Below are 14177 nucleotides of genomic sequence, written 5' to 3'. Positions count from 1 at the left end.
ACTTTCAGCTTTTACTGTAATTTAGAAAAGCTGTTACTAAGCATTTAGGAATATAAAGCCTCTGATAACATTATGGTGCTACCATGTTAGATCTACAGTTCTGCATCTACTGGTCTTTATATCAATCATTTAATACTTCTTTGTAGATTAAATTTAAGGATAAAATATGTATTTGTTTTTATTTAGAATGAAGAGAATATTCCAGCATTAGCTCCTCCAACTAGTTTTGGCTCCTTCAAAAATGTTTTCCATGTGGATTTACCAAAGGTATTAACTTTGTTTTTAGTTTTCTTTCTTACTCTAGCATGCATCCATAAATACTAGACACACGTGTTCCTTTCAGCACGTTATTGTGGAAAACCATTGCTGCAGGCCCAGGGGGCATACATTTTATGTAAAAAAAAAAAAACTTTTGTTCTTGAAAATCTTTGCTTTTATATGTCATTTTATGCTAGTCAGCATGTAATACCTGTGATCCTGCCAGTCTCATATGTCCCCTGCATCTTTCTGTTCTATGCTGTGTGTTCAGAGCCATGGTAGTAATGACAGATAGGCACAGTTCAATTCTCCTAGGGAACGGCCGGATTCCATGCTTTGATGAGCCTGTATTCTCCTAATCGCTCTGCAACATCAAAAGTTGACATACTTACATTCCATTCCTCCGTGTACTGTTTTTAGTGGCTTCTGTCCAGAGCCTGACTGTCTAATCTAGCACCACAATAAATTTGTAAAAAATCTGCTATAACCCAAAAAAAAAGCAGATACATTATATTCTGATACAAGATATAAATACAATACACAACAATAACATGCAGTGCTTCCCCCAAAAACCAAAACCCATTAAACTTTTAGTTAAAAAAGGTCCAACAATAAAGCCAATAAAGTGCGCAATCCTCCAACTGCATAGTGCCTTGCTTCAGCATCAGAAGTGAGACTCCACTGTGACACACAGGGGAAGATTTACTAAAGTTGGTGCACACCGAGTCTGGTGCAGCTGTGCATAGTAACCAATCAGCTTTTAGGTTTCATTGTCAAAGCTTAATTGAACAAGCTGAAGCTAGAAGCTGATTGGTTACTATGCACAGCTGCACCAGATTCTGTGTACACCAGTTTTAGCAAAACACACACACACACACTGTGAATATTTGCCAGCACACCCTGGATCTTTAAGTAAAGTTCAAACTTTTTTTTTATTGAAGAGAGATGACTGAAGAGAATAGATGTGATCTCTCTCCAGTAAAAAAACATTTGATTTTTTTTTTGAAGATCCATGGTGAGCTGGCAAATATTCACACTGTACTATGCATGGTTCCAGTCTCCAGCTGGCTATTGCTGCAACTCCCATTACTTTTTGTGCCTATTCCAAGAACGTGTGCGATGGGAATATTGACAATCCTCTGTAACACACTCTACACCACCAAAAGTACCAGAGAGACCCTTACTAGATTGTTAGGCCTCAGAATTCAGGAGGTCAACCCACACTTCTCTATGGAAATTCCTTTACAGAATTTAGAGAAACTGCCATCTGTACTTCCACTCAAAATAAGGCACAGCAACACCTCTCCCATTTACTTAAAGAATATGTAAACCCAACATTTCATATTCCTGATATGTGTCTGCTGTACTATGTACTTGTATGAAAAAGTATCCTGTTCTCATTGTATTGCTACATTTTAGTGAAATCCCTGATGTTTCTGCCAGATCCCCCGGATTCCTATTAAAAACTGACCACGTTAAGCAGGTGAACACATTGTGGTCAGTTCTCTAGCTGTGCTGGGAAGTGGGAACTCGGTGTGCTCTCCTCCAATGATCAGACTTGTCCTCACTCCCCAGAGCTTTTCACTGGGAAGATCTCAGTGTGCTGCTGTTTTCCTCCCTTAGCTCTTAAGCAGATAAGAACAGAGGGAATGTGATCATTTATAAAAAAGTGAAAAGTATTTATAATGTTTTATATCTATACACAAATATTTTGCCTTTCATTTCTATTTTAAACTTAAATAGTTGTTTTACAAGGTGATCGTTTACAATCACTAAATCCAAAGGCTTTATTAAAATACATATAAAAGCTATTGTTACACTGCATTGCACCTAGCAAGCATATCGGGAAAAAGAGTGAAGTAGAGAATTCTGGTCTTTGGTGAGTAGTGAAGGCTTCATCCCTATCTGTCAAAACCCATGCGCACAGCTCTGAAAAGCGATCATGTGACTGCTTTAAAACTACTCAAAAATAGATAGACATTTTTGGGGGAATTTCAGTTACATCAATATCATTATAAACATGTATGTACTTCATTACGGTATGGTGCATGTTAAGCATTAACTGGTCACAAAACAAAATTCATCCAGGCATCAGCGGCATTCGACAAATGTTTGTTTTTTTTTTTGTTTTTGTTTTTTCTAGAATGCAAATGCATATGTTGATCAGGCACTTCTGTCTAGTGGCTTGAGATGCAATTGGTAAACTGCATTATCAGTTAAAGAGTTGGAGGCCCAGGGCACCTACTAATAAATGGGCACACATTTAATAGTATAAAAATTGTCTACAAAATAAATGTATTTACAAACGTGGATCTAGATCCTTGTGGACAGTTGTTACCTAGATTTTATTGACTTGATTTCTGCTTTTGTACATACTGTATGTTGTAGTATATTCATCTAAAAACATTCATTAGTCAAGAGATTGCAAAAAAGAGTGCAAAAGCTGTGCTGATTTGGGTCTCTACTTTACAAATTGTACCACCATTAACTCTCTTCAGCATGAATTCACCTTATGATGTGACCATTCAGTACCAAGATTACATTCAGGATATTTTGGTACACGTTCCAGTGTACTGCAGATAGGTTTGCCGGCGTAGCAAAGGAGTTGTTACACCAGGACAGAAATAGATGCTTCCTAAATTAGCTGAATGTTCACACTGTGACCCATATGCAAGAAACTTGCAGCCCTGCTCAGATAAATCCAAACCTACCCCTGTAGCCCAAAGCACAAAATGGGGGCTAGTGTTCAAACAAGCTCATCCAGGCTAGTAGAATCAGAAGGTGGAAACGCAGCACACCAAAGCCTAGCCACTATACAGACAGGTGAAGATTTGGTTTCAGCCTAAGCTCCTCCTGACTGTGTTCCTCTCATTAGAGTATAGCCAGGAGGAGCTTAAGCTGAAACCGTATCTTCACCTGTCTGTATAGTGGCTGGGCTTTCTTGTGCAGCATTTCTACCTTCTGTCAGCTGAATGTTCAGTTATATGTAAAAGAAGGTTTTTTTTTTTTTTCTTAAATTCCCTGCATGTGATTTAAAGTGATTGGAAACCTTTATCTATACCCAGTGAAGTGACTGGCCTCAGGTGATACGCAGAAATGAATCAAATCTTCCTGCATAAGTTGTACCTACAGCTGTCTTTCCCCTACATTCATTCAAAGTGCAGAATTTACACAGGATCTCTCAGCTCTGAAAAGCAGGGAGTGGAGAGCTGAAGTTACATTCGTTAAAGTGGAGTTCCATCCAAAAGTGGGACTTCCGCTCGTTGTACTCCCCCCCCCCCCCCCCCCTCTGGTGCCACATTTGGCACCTTTCGGGGGGGGAAGGGGGGACAGGATACCTGTCTTTCACAGGTATCCTATTCCCACTTCCGGGAGCCCAGCAGGTATTGACTTCACCGCCCGGGCTCCCTCCTCCTTCCCCGGCCGCTGGGCTAGTAGGAGAGAGGAGCAGAGCCTTGTGCATGCGCAGTAGGGTTGCCGCATGAAGCCGTAAGTCCTCACTGCCGGGTTCCCTTACTCGCAATGCAGGCGGCATGCACCCGACAGCTGATGGAAACATCAGTTGCGGTGCCCACATTGCTGAACTCCAGGACAGGTAAGTGTCCGATTATTAAAAGTCAGCAGCTGCAGTATGTGCAGCTGCTGGCTTTTAATTTTTGCAGCGGTGGGTGGACCTCCACTTTAAGAGAGCTCTGAGAGCTGATTGGAGAAAAGGGCTACCCCCCGTCCCTTGACACAGCACACAAGTAGAGAGTTGAGGCTGTCAATCACAGGTTGTGCCCTCCTCTGTCACCATTTTTCTCCTGGTGTCAGGAACACTACAGATAGCAGAGGAATGAGGCAGTGGACAAAAAGCTGACTTGGCGCTCTGAATTGAGACAAGCAAACACTTTACAGGGATATGCTTTGTTAATTTTTTATGTCTGAGGTTTACAACCACTTTAATGTTAGAGGCGAACATAAGTTTAGCTGACTTCACTTTATTTTACATTTAGTTAATCATCCTCAATCATCATCCTCCAAACCATCATATTATTGTGCTTTAGTGTACTGACACACAGCTACTGCTTAAAACTTGACTGCTAAATGCGGGAATGACATATATACTACATACCAAAAAGTAGTGAGCCGCATGTCCTGCTTCCTTCTGTTTTGTGCACAATCAATCAGCAGACTTCCTTTCACTGCTTTATGTAATTGAAAAGAAAGAATACAATATATATATATATATATATATATATATATATATATATATATACACACACACATTTTTTTAAATTATATTTTAATGTATATTTATACTGTCAACAGCTAATCCTAGCTTTGCATATATGTTTTGCGGTAATATGCTATATATATATATATATATATATATATATATATATATATATATATATATATATATATATATATATATATATATAGATATCTATATATAGATATCTATATATATATATATAGATATCTATATATATATATCTATATATATATATATAGATATCTATATATATAGATAGATATAGATATCTATATATATATATATATATAAATATATATAATCGATAGATAGATAGACAATATAATATTTGACATCTCTAACAAGTGTGATTATTTTCCCAGTTGGCAATCTAGCAGTGCATGCCTGTCATAATAGCTTGGCCAAGGACCTGATACGGAATTCTCCCCAACCCTCAATTCATGCTCTGAACAGACCAATTATCTATTATATATAGCTGATTGACATCAGTCTGTAGATGTGTATGTGTGTCATTAGCTACTATTGTCAATAGTCAAAAAAAGGTAACCAACACAGCTACACACATGAAGGCATACTGAGCAGATGACAATTTATGATGATGTGTTTTAGCGAGTGCTTGGCAAGATAACCAGAGCAGCCATGGGGAATAAAAAAGAGAGGAAAGTGGGAAACCCTTTCATCCTCTATGGTGTTCCCGGGGTTCTTTTACTATTAAAATTGCCATACATGTTGTTTAGCTCTGCTCGGCCACTGATTATATTCTGCATTTTTGCCATTCTAACATATTAGAAGTCTGGGACAATATCAGGAAACTGATAAAGAGTAAAAACTTCTTCAGGGTAGAGTTCTTTCCCAGTACTCCATAAGTGGCTTATCCTTAGCAACACAGCATAGTTTAATGCAGCTGAAAGCTTAAAGTGTATGTAAATCCTAATAATGAACTTTTTCTTATATACTCCCCTTTTGTCCACTAAATATACCATTGAAAGCATCTTGTTATATCAGTTTGATAAGTGCAAAAAAAGACCTGCAAGAAATCTTGAGTCAATAATTTTCTATCAACTCTACCTATGTTGTCCTCTTATCATTTAAGGTTTCCAGTTGTCTGAAAACCTACGCTTAAGGATTCTTTCACACCACATGCAGTATGACTGCATTGGGCGGCGATTCCAGTGCAGTCCCACTGCACGACAAGGCAAAATACTTTACAGTTCCCCTGGTTCACAGCACTGCGTTGCGGTTGTGTGCAAGAGATGTGTGGTGGAAAATGTACTGCATATGAAGTGGGAGACAACCCACTGCCTTGCACCATGTGACCAGTAATTGACCCGTATTAGATGACTGACATCTCAGTAAAGTTTGTTTAAAAAAGAAAAAAAAACGAACAGTGTGATGCACCGAGAGCAATGCATCATCACTACACTGATTTAGGTGGGACCACGCCACATACCAGCCATTGCGTTGTAATGCAGCAGCTGGTGTTAACATACCCTAAATTTATTGAAACATCTGATTCACACATTCACACATTTTTTTATTTTTTTTTAGATAAAGGTACAGTATTGGAAAGTGTTGTGAGCATTATGTATGTTAAATGAGGGTGTGTTAAATTATTACTTTGATCTTTCATAAAGATCAAATTGTGTTTTAGGAACTGTAGATACCAAAATCTGTATTAATTTAAACTTTAAATTTAGCATGTTTTATTTTAACAGATATCTTTTTTTTGTAAGTCTGTGGACTATAACATGAAGAAAACAGTGATTTGTATACTTTTAATATTACTCACAGGATCAGGGAGGCCTAGGTATTGCTATCAGTGAAGAAGATACTCTTAATGGAGTAGTCATTAAAAGCCTAACTGATTATGGCGCAGCGGCAAAGGTGAGAGTCATAGTTTTGTGATTGATGTTATATCATGTACCATGTTTGTGATCCGTGGCTTGTGTTTAAAGTGCACTTTTTTTTATACCCAGGATGGACGTATCAAGGTGGGGGATCGTATCTTGGCAGTTGATGATGAACCAGTGGTGGGTGCTGCAATTGACAAGGTATGTTTTCATGTTTCAGAAGTAGTACAATAGTGTGTCCATTTATGAAACTAGTGCCTATCGTGGCTCATCTCCACTATGCAGCGGTTTATGAAGCTGCAATGGCGAGTGGGGATGCTGTTCTCCACTTCTCATCACATGACAGTGAGAAGCTGCCTGTGATTCCAATACAAACAACCAGTTTAAAAATGTGCGATGTAAACAACTGACTGGCCATTTGTGCAAATTAATCTGCCTCACTGCTTTTCCACCACCAGAGGAATTATGTCTTCTTCTTCTTTTCACTAATCAGCCACCCTAGTAAAATGTAGAGCAGAATAAATATATATATAATCCCCATGCCCGCTATGACGTCTAATAGTTGTGGACCTTAAGCCTAGGTTCACACTGAGTGCGGGAATGTCAGCTGAACTCGCACAATTTCATTCCCGCATGTCAGTCCCGATTTCGGGGACGATTTCAGAGACATCTGTGCACAGATGTCAATGGAAATCGCATCCCGAAATCGCCAAAAGTAGTACAGAAACTACTTTTGGAAATCAATGCGGCGCCGCACCGTTTAGGATGTCAAATTGCATGCCAAGTCGCACTAATGTGAACCAGGGCTCAAAGTGATATTAAAGTCTCGGGGTTTTTTTTTTTTTTTTTTTTTAATGAATATAACAAACATGTTATATTTACCTGCTCTGTTTAGTGGTTTTGTACAGACACCCTGGATCTACCTCTTCTCGGGTCCCTCGCCGGCACTCCTGGCCCCTCCCTCCTTTTGAGTGCCCCCACAGCAAGCAGCTTGCTATGGGGCACCCGCTCTGCATGCAGCTTGCTATGGGGGCACCCGCTCCGCATGTCCATTCAGACACGGAGCCACGCCACGCCTCTTCCCCCCCCTTTAATTGGCTCACTGACTTTGATTGACAGCAGCGGGCACCATTGTGTTCCAACCAATCAGGAGAGAGAGTCCTAGACAGCCAAGTCACTCGTACAACATCGCTGGATCAAGACGGGGCTCAGGTATTGCATTAAGATAAAAAACCTTCTGCCTTTACAATCACTTTACCCCTTAAAAAAAATAAATAAAAACCTTAATGTTTAGGGGTTTGGGTCCCTTATGTTTCCTGGGTTGTAGTGTGGGTATATCCCTACACTAGACCCCCCAGTATACTCCTATTCTATATGAATGCAGTAAAAATACCAGCAACAAAGTTAATAAAGGCCTATGTCATAAATAATTGTGTTTTTTATTTATATCAAGACAATTCTGTGATGCTTGTACCCGAGTGTATTTATGGCTACACGTTTGGATACAAATATCACAGAAATGTCTTGATATAATTAAAAGCACATAGCTATTGTATTAACTTTATTTTGTAACTCTTTTTTTTTTTTTTTTTTTTTTTTAACACGTTTATATTATACTTTTCATTGAGGAGTATTGACCATGATCTCGAAAGATCAGACAAACCTCACTTCTGTTCACTTACGCTTCTGTTCACTTACACTTCACATCGCGGCCATTCACTTTGTATTTCATTCACTTTGTTTGTCACTCAGAGAAGAGAAATAAAAAGGTACTCTCCTCTGAGAGCATTATGCGCAGTGAAGAGCCGTAAGGTGTGAAGGCAGGCCAGATTGTTGGTTCATAAACAGACACCTGAGTGTGATGTTAAACCTAGAGGAAAGAAAGATTTCCAATTTCTTTTGCACGTTCGAGAAACAAACACAAACTTTGATTGGTGGCTGTGGGCAACACCGTTTTTACTGGTATCCTGTTTTTCATGTAGCAAAATGAATGTGTTGGTTGAGTTGCAATTCCAATAATATGTCTAAATTGCTCTTAGCTATTTATTGTAATTATTTCAGCTAGCTTAATGTGGCAAACTTCTAACCAAACTATTATAACCAGTGGCTAAACTGAGATGCCTATCTGTTGAGATAATGTTGCTATAAAAGTTCACAAACAATTGCAGCCTGAAACAAAAAGTTTAGTACTTACAGCAGAATTATTAACCACTTCAGCACTATAGCAATTTTTTTATTTATTTGTTTGCTCACATGTAAAAATCAGCTTTTTTGGATGTACTTAAAACCTCCAGAACATTTATATATTTTTTGAAAGCAGAGGGCCTGTAGATTAAAAAGATAGTTGTTGCAATTTTTAAATGTTGCATAATATTTACGCAGTGGTTTGCCAAACACATATTTGCAGGAGAAAAAAATATAAACTGCATTTTAGTGGATCCAAACACAATATAATAACGCCCATACTGTGAAACTGGCATCAATATGTGCTTAAAGTGGTTCTAAAGGCTTATGCCGCGTACACACGTTTGGATTTTCCGACGGGAAATGTTGGATGTGAGCTTGTTGGTGGTAAGTCCGACCGTGTGTATGCTCCATCAGACATTTGTTGTCTAACTTTCCGCCATGGGAAAGAAGCCAGGAGCGCTGGTGGGGGAACCGAGAAGAGGAGAATCGGGGCTGCTCTGTGCAAAACCATTACACAGAGCAAGTAGGTAAAACTGAACCTTTACAAACCCTTTAACCCTTCTCTCTTTGAACATACTACATTTGTTCAAAGAGCTGAACTGGTTAAACTATATCTTCATTCCAAAACCTGCGACTGTCAATCAGTTTTTCTGTATGATGAACTGATAGGGTCACACATCAAAGACCTCTTACTGACTGACACAAAAGGCAGCATTTGTGTATACAGGAAAAAATATTTCACAAGTTGTAGAATCTTCTGACGTGGATGTATTGGCTGCTCCCATCAATTTGGAATGAAACTAGCCTATATGTTTAAAAGCTGCATTCTTAGAAAATATGTCCATTGTGTTTGTACAGCATTATAGCCATTCTAGTGTATGTTTAAGTTTTTAAAAAGTAAAAGCTCCGCCTAAATTGTTAAGATTTTTTTTTTTATATATAATATATTTTGAATAATTAAAAGCATTCTAAGGATCATGAAGTAGCAAAATAAAAGTCACTGTAGAACTATAAAAATACAGGTTGGGGTGGTCAAAATTACTTGGAAGATCTAATTGGAAGGATCAGAAAAACAATAATTAAATAGCAAGAAATTTTTACTTTTCTGGGACTCTTATGCCCCGTACACACGGTCGGATTTTCCGACGGAAAATGTGTGATAGGACCTTGTTGTCGGAAATTCCGACCGTGTGTAGGCTCCATCACACATTTTCCATCGGATTTTCCGACACACAAAGTTTGAGAGCAAGCTATAAAATTTTCCGACAACAAAATCCGTTATTGGAAATTCCGATCGTATGTACACAAATCCAACGGACAAAGTGCCACGCATGCTCAGAATAAAAAAAGAGATGAAAGCTATTGGCCACTGCCCCGTTTATAGTCCTGACGTACGTGTTTTACGTCACTGCGTTCAGAATGATCGGATTTTCCGACAACTTTGTGTGACCGTGTGTATGCAAGACAAGTTTGAGCCAACATCCGTCGGAAAAAATCCTAGGATTTTGTTGTCGGAATGTCCGAACAAAGTCCGACCGTGTGTACGGGGCATTAGAGGTCTAGTGTTCATTTTTGAGCGATTTGATGCATTTGTTAAGACCAGATAAAATATGTGATAGTGCTGAGGAATTAGCTATAGGGTGTTTGACACACCCCACTCTTTAACTGCAGGCTCTTGATGGATGTATTAGGCCACAGACCCATGCATGGGGGTTGATTTACTTAAACTAGAGAGTGCAAAATCATTTTTTTGTGAAAGCTTAATTGAACAGGCTGAAGTTAGAAGCTGATTGGCTACTTTGCCCAGATGCACCAGATTTTGCACTATCCACACCCATGGAGTCAAACAGCTAAATTGACTTATGCCTGGTACACACAATGAGATTATCAGACGAATGATCGTCCTTTTTTTTTTTTTTTTTTTTTTTTGCATGCTAGTCTCATATCGAAAATTCTTGTACGACAGAATAAAAATTTAGAAGTAATGTAATGTGTTGTGTTGTATTTGTATTGTATGTTTGGACGAGAACTGTACTGATTAAACAAAAATCAGACAATTTGGTATCGTATCGGTATCGTACAAGAACACTTTTCGTGCTTGTCCCATCGGATAATTGTGCATCAATTGTCGTGATCGGCTCTCGAAAAGCTGTGTATCAATGATCAGATTATCATACGTGCGCTTTGAAAGCGGTATTTTTCGTACGATTTTCTGTTTGTGTGTACAGGCCTTTACAAATGTTTTAAAATGTGTACATGATTTTTATACAACTCTTTTAGTTTTTAATGCATTACATTAAATATTATGTGTTTATTTTGTGAATTGTACCTATGTTTCTGAATGGGGAATTTTTTGTTTCTTAAGGTTGTTAGTCTTTTGAAGAAAGCTAAATCAACTGTGAAGCTGACGATAAGTTCTGATGATCAAGAAGGCCAGCAAAATTACCCTTTGCCCCTCAGTACGTTTACATCCAGCACTGTGGAGAAAAAGAATAGCCAGCAATGTCTTCCACATATCAGCTTGACGGAACCAGAAGCTGTTTGCAGTAAGGGTCTACTTCCATTTGTTTATCACTTCAAGAAGAATTGAACCAAACCATGGTTTAAACCGAGTAGGAAACAGAACCCTAGTCCATTGCTAGAAAGAAGCAACATTTTTTGTGATAGGAATATTTCCTTATTACTTTGTCTTCTTGGCTCTAGTTCATACATATGTAGAGGAGTTAAAACAAATTAAGACATGTACCATATGTAGCCACTCTTTCTTCTTAATAGATCATAGCTAAGCAGATTTGAATCAAGAACTGAAAAAAAAAAATCCCGCTCTATTGTACAGATAGTTCTTCTCATTTTGTCAGTTATTATTATGTAATGGTGTAGAAGGACACAAAATGGCTCTTGTGGATTTCTACGATTACTACCTTGCAATAGAAGCTGAGGGTAAAGGTGATGGACTGACCAAGCATGTCTCCAGAACTAAACCCTATTGAGCATCTGTGGGGCATTCTCAAACATCCACCAGCTTCGTGATGTCATCATGGAGGAGTGGAAGAGGACTCCAGTGGCAACTTGTGAAGCTCTGGTGAACTCCATGCCCAAGAGGGTTAAGTCAGTGCTGGAAAATAATGGTGGCCACTCAAAATATTGATACTTTGGGCCCAATTTGGAAATTTTCACTCAGGGGTGTACTCACTTTTGTTGCCAGTGGTTTAGATTATTGGCTGTGTGTTGAATTATTTTAAGGGGACAGCACATTTACACTGTTATGCAAGCTGTACACTCACTACTTTACATCTTTACATTGTAGCAAAGTGTCATTTCAGTGTTGTCACATGAAAAGATATAATAAAATATTTACAAAAATGTGAGGGGTATATTCACTTTTGTGAGATAATATAAATAAATATATTATGTGTGTATTTAAAAAAATGAAATATATACAGAAAAAAAAACTTTACTCCTTTTGTAAATAACTTTAAAATGCTCTGCACTAAAATTGTAATTTTAGCATTGCAGTAAACATAACAAGTACCAGAGTAAAATGTGTAAGTTTTCCCCACAGTAATGCTACTTGTGTTCAAAATATTGCTGGTCAGACTTAAAAAAATTCAAATTTTCTTAGCACTTTTACTCTTCTTCCCTTTAATAATACATTTAAAAAAATCTCAGAGGACATTAGGATCAAAATACGGTATATATCAATTCTGTATCCTAAGTAATTCCAAAGTTATAGCCTCATGATGAAACACATAGCGGAGATGTGAAACTATGATCTGGTCCATAGGGGTAAACAGGTGTGAGAGCCGAAGTGGATATTTAGCTGTATATCTTCGTAAAAACCTAAGATAATTGTGGGTCTATGTGTCAAAAACAGGAGGCACATTCTGGCCTATATTTGATCTTCCTAAACCAGTTAAAATTTACATATTATGTAAAGAAAGATCTTGGTCTCATACTTCTAGAGGATTTGACAATCTATAATAAACAATAAGAACGTTTTACATAGTACATAGCTGGTTGGGAACAATTACAGCACTCAGTTTTTTTAAAAAAAGGTTATAAATGACTTTTATGAAATCTTTTATCTTTTTCATCTTTTATTTTTTTCACCAGAATAACAAACTTTTCTTATCCTAAAGGTTGTAGAACATACAGTATATTTCCTATTCTCACGTTCAATGCTTGGATTTTTTTTTTAGGTGCCAGTCGCTCCTCAACTCCTGCGACATTTCCTTCAGACCCAACCACTTGTCCAATTATACCTGGATGTGAAACCACAATTGACATATCTAAAGGGAGAACGGGTCTGGGACTCAGCATCGTAGGAGGTGCAGACACTCTACTGGTAAATATTTTACTTTGAATATATTCTATCTATCTATATGCAGTGGGGAAAATAATTATTTGATTCCCTGCAGATTTTGTAAGTTTGTCCACTTACAAGGAAGGGAAGGGTCTATAATTTTTATCATAGGTGTATTTTAAATGATAGAGACAGAATATCAACCAAAAATCCAGAAAAAAAAAACAAATGATACAAATGCCTTAAATTTAGTTGCAGTTCAGTGAGTAAAATAATTATTTGATCCCCAAGTAAAACCTGGCTTAGTACTTGGTGGAGAAACCCTTGTTGGCAAGCACAGAGGTAAGACGTTTCTTGTAGTTGGTTATCAGGTTTGCACACATCTCAGCAGGGATTTTGGAGCTTCTCTAAATCCTTAAGGTTTCTTGGCTGTCTCTTGGCAATTCGAAGGTTCAGCTCCCTCCATAAATTTTCTATAGGATTAAGGTCTGGAGACTGACTAGGCCATTCCACTCCTTAAGGTGCTTCTTCTTGAGCCACTCCTTTGTTGCCTTGACAGTATGATTTGGGTCATTGTCATGCTGGAAGACCCATCCACGACCCATCTTCAGAGTTCTGGCTGAAGGAAGAAAGTTCTCATCCAAGATTTTACAAAACATGGCCCTGTTCGTTAGCCCCTCAATGTGGCAAAGTCGGTCTGTACTTTTAGCAGATAAACCGCCCCAAAGCATCATGTTTCCACCAACGTGCTTGACTGTAGAGATTGTGTTCTTAGGATCATAGTTAGCATTTTTCTTCCTTCAAACATGGTGAGTTGAGTTAATGCCAGACAGCTCAATTTTGGTCTCATCTAATCACAGCACTTTCTCCCAACCCTTCTCTGAATCATTTAGATGTCCATTGGCATGACTGTACATGTGCCTTCTTGAGGAGGGGGGCTTGCTGTGTTTGGAGGAAAATGCTAACTATGACCCTAAGAACACTATCCCTACAGTCAAGCATAGCGGTGGAAACATTATGCTTTGGGGCTGTTTCTCTAAAGACCGACTTTGCTGCATTGAGGGGCCAATGGATGGGGCCATGTATTGTAAAATCTTAGATGACAACCTTCTTCCCTCAGCCAAAACACTGAAAATGGGTCTTACAGCATGACAATGACCCAAAACATACCGCTAAGGCAACAAAGGAGTGGCTCAAGAAAAAGCACATTAAGGTCATGGAGTGGCCTATCCAGTCTGTAGACTTTAATTTTATAGAAAATTTATGGAGGGAGCTAAAACTTTGAGTTGCCAAGCCACAGTCAACAAACCTTAAAGTGGAT

The 14177-nt window shown here is 38.3% G+C and overlaps 1 protein-coding gene across 7 annotated transcripts in view; it reads left to right on the top strand.

The window, feature by feature from the left end:
- Positions 1-14177, top strand: part of MPDZ (multiple PDZ domain crumbs cell polarity complex component) — a 250904-nt gene that overhangs the window by 173872 nt on the left and 62855 nt on the right. For all 7 annotated transcript variants that reach the window (XM_073635501.1, XM_073635527.1, XM_073635485.1 and 4 more), the window contains 5 exons: positions 187-267; positions 6308-6400; positions 6493-6567; positions 10919-11099; positions 12753-12898. In XM_073635501.1, the coding sequence (XP_073491602.1) occupies positions 187-267; positions 6308-6400; positions 6493-6567; positions 10919-11099; positions 12753-12898 (576 nt within the window). The remainder of the gene's footprint in view (positions 1-186; positions 268-6307; positions 6401-6492; positions 6568-10918; positions 11100-12752; positions 12899-14177) is intronic.

The sequence above is a fragment of the Aquarana catesbeiana genome, linkage group LG01, assembly GCF_042186555.1.
Source record: "Aquarana catesbeiana isolate 2022-GZ linkage group LG01, ASM4218655v1, whole genome shotgun sequence".
NCBI lineage: Eukaryota > Metazoa > Chordata > Amphibia > Anura > Ranidae > Aquarana > Aquarana catesbeiana.
This window is presented reverse-complemented; position numbering and strand designations above follow the sequence as displayed.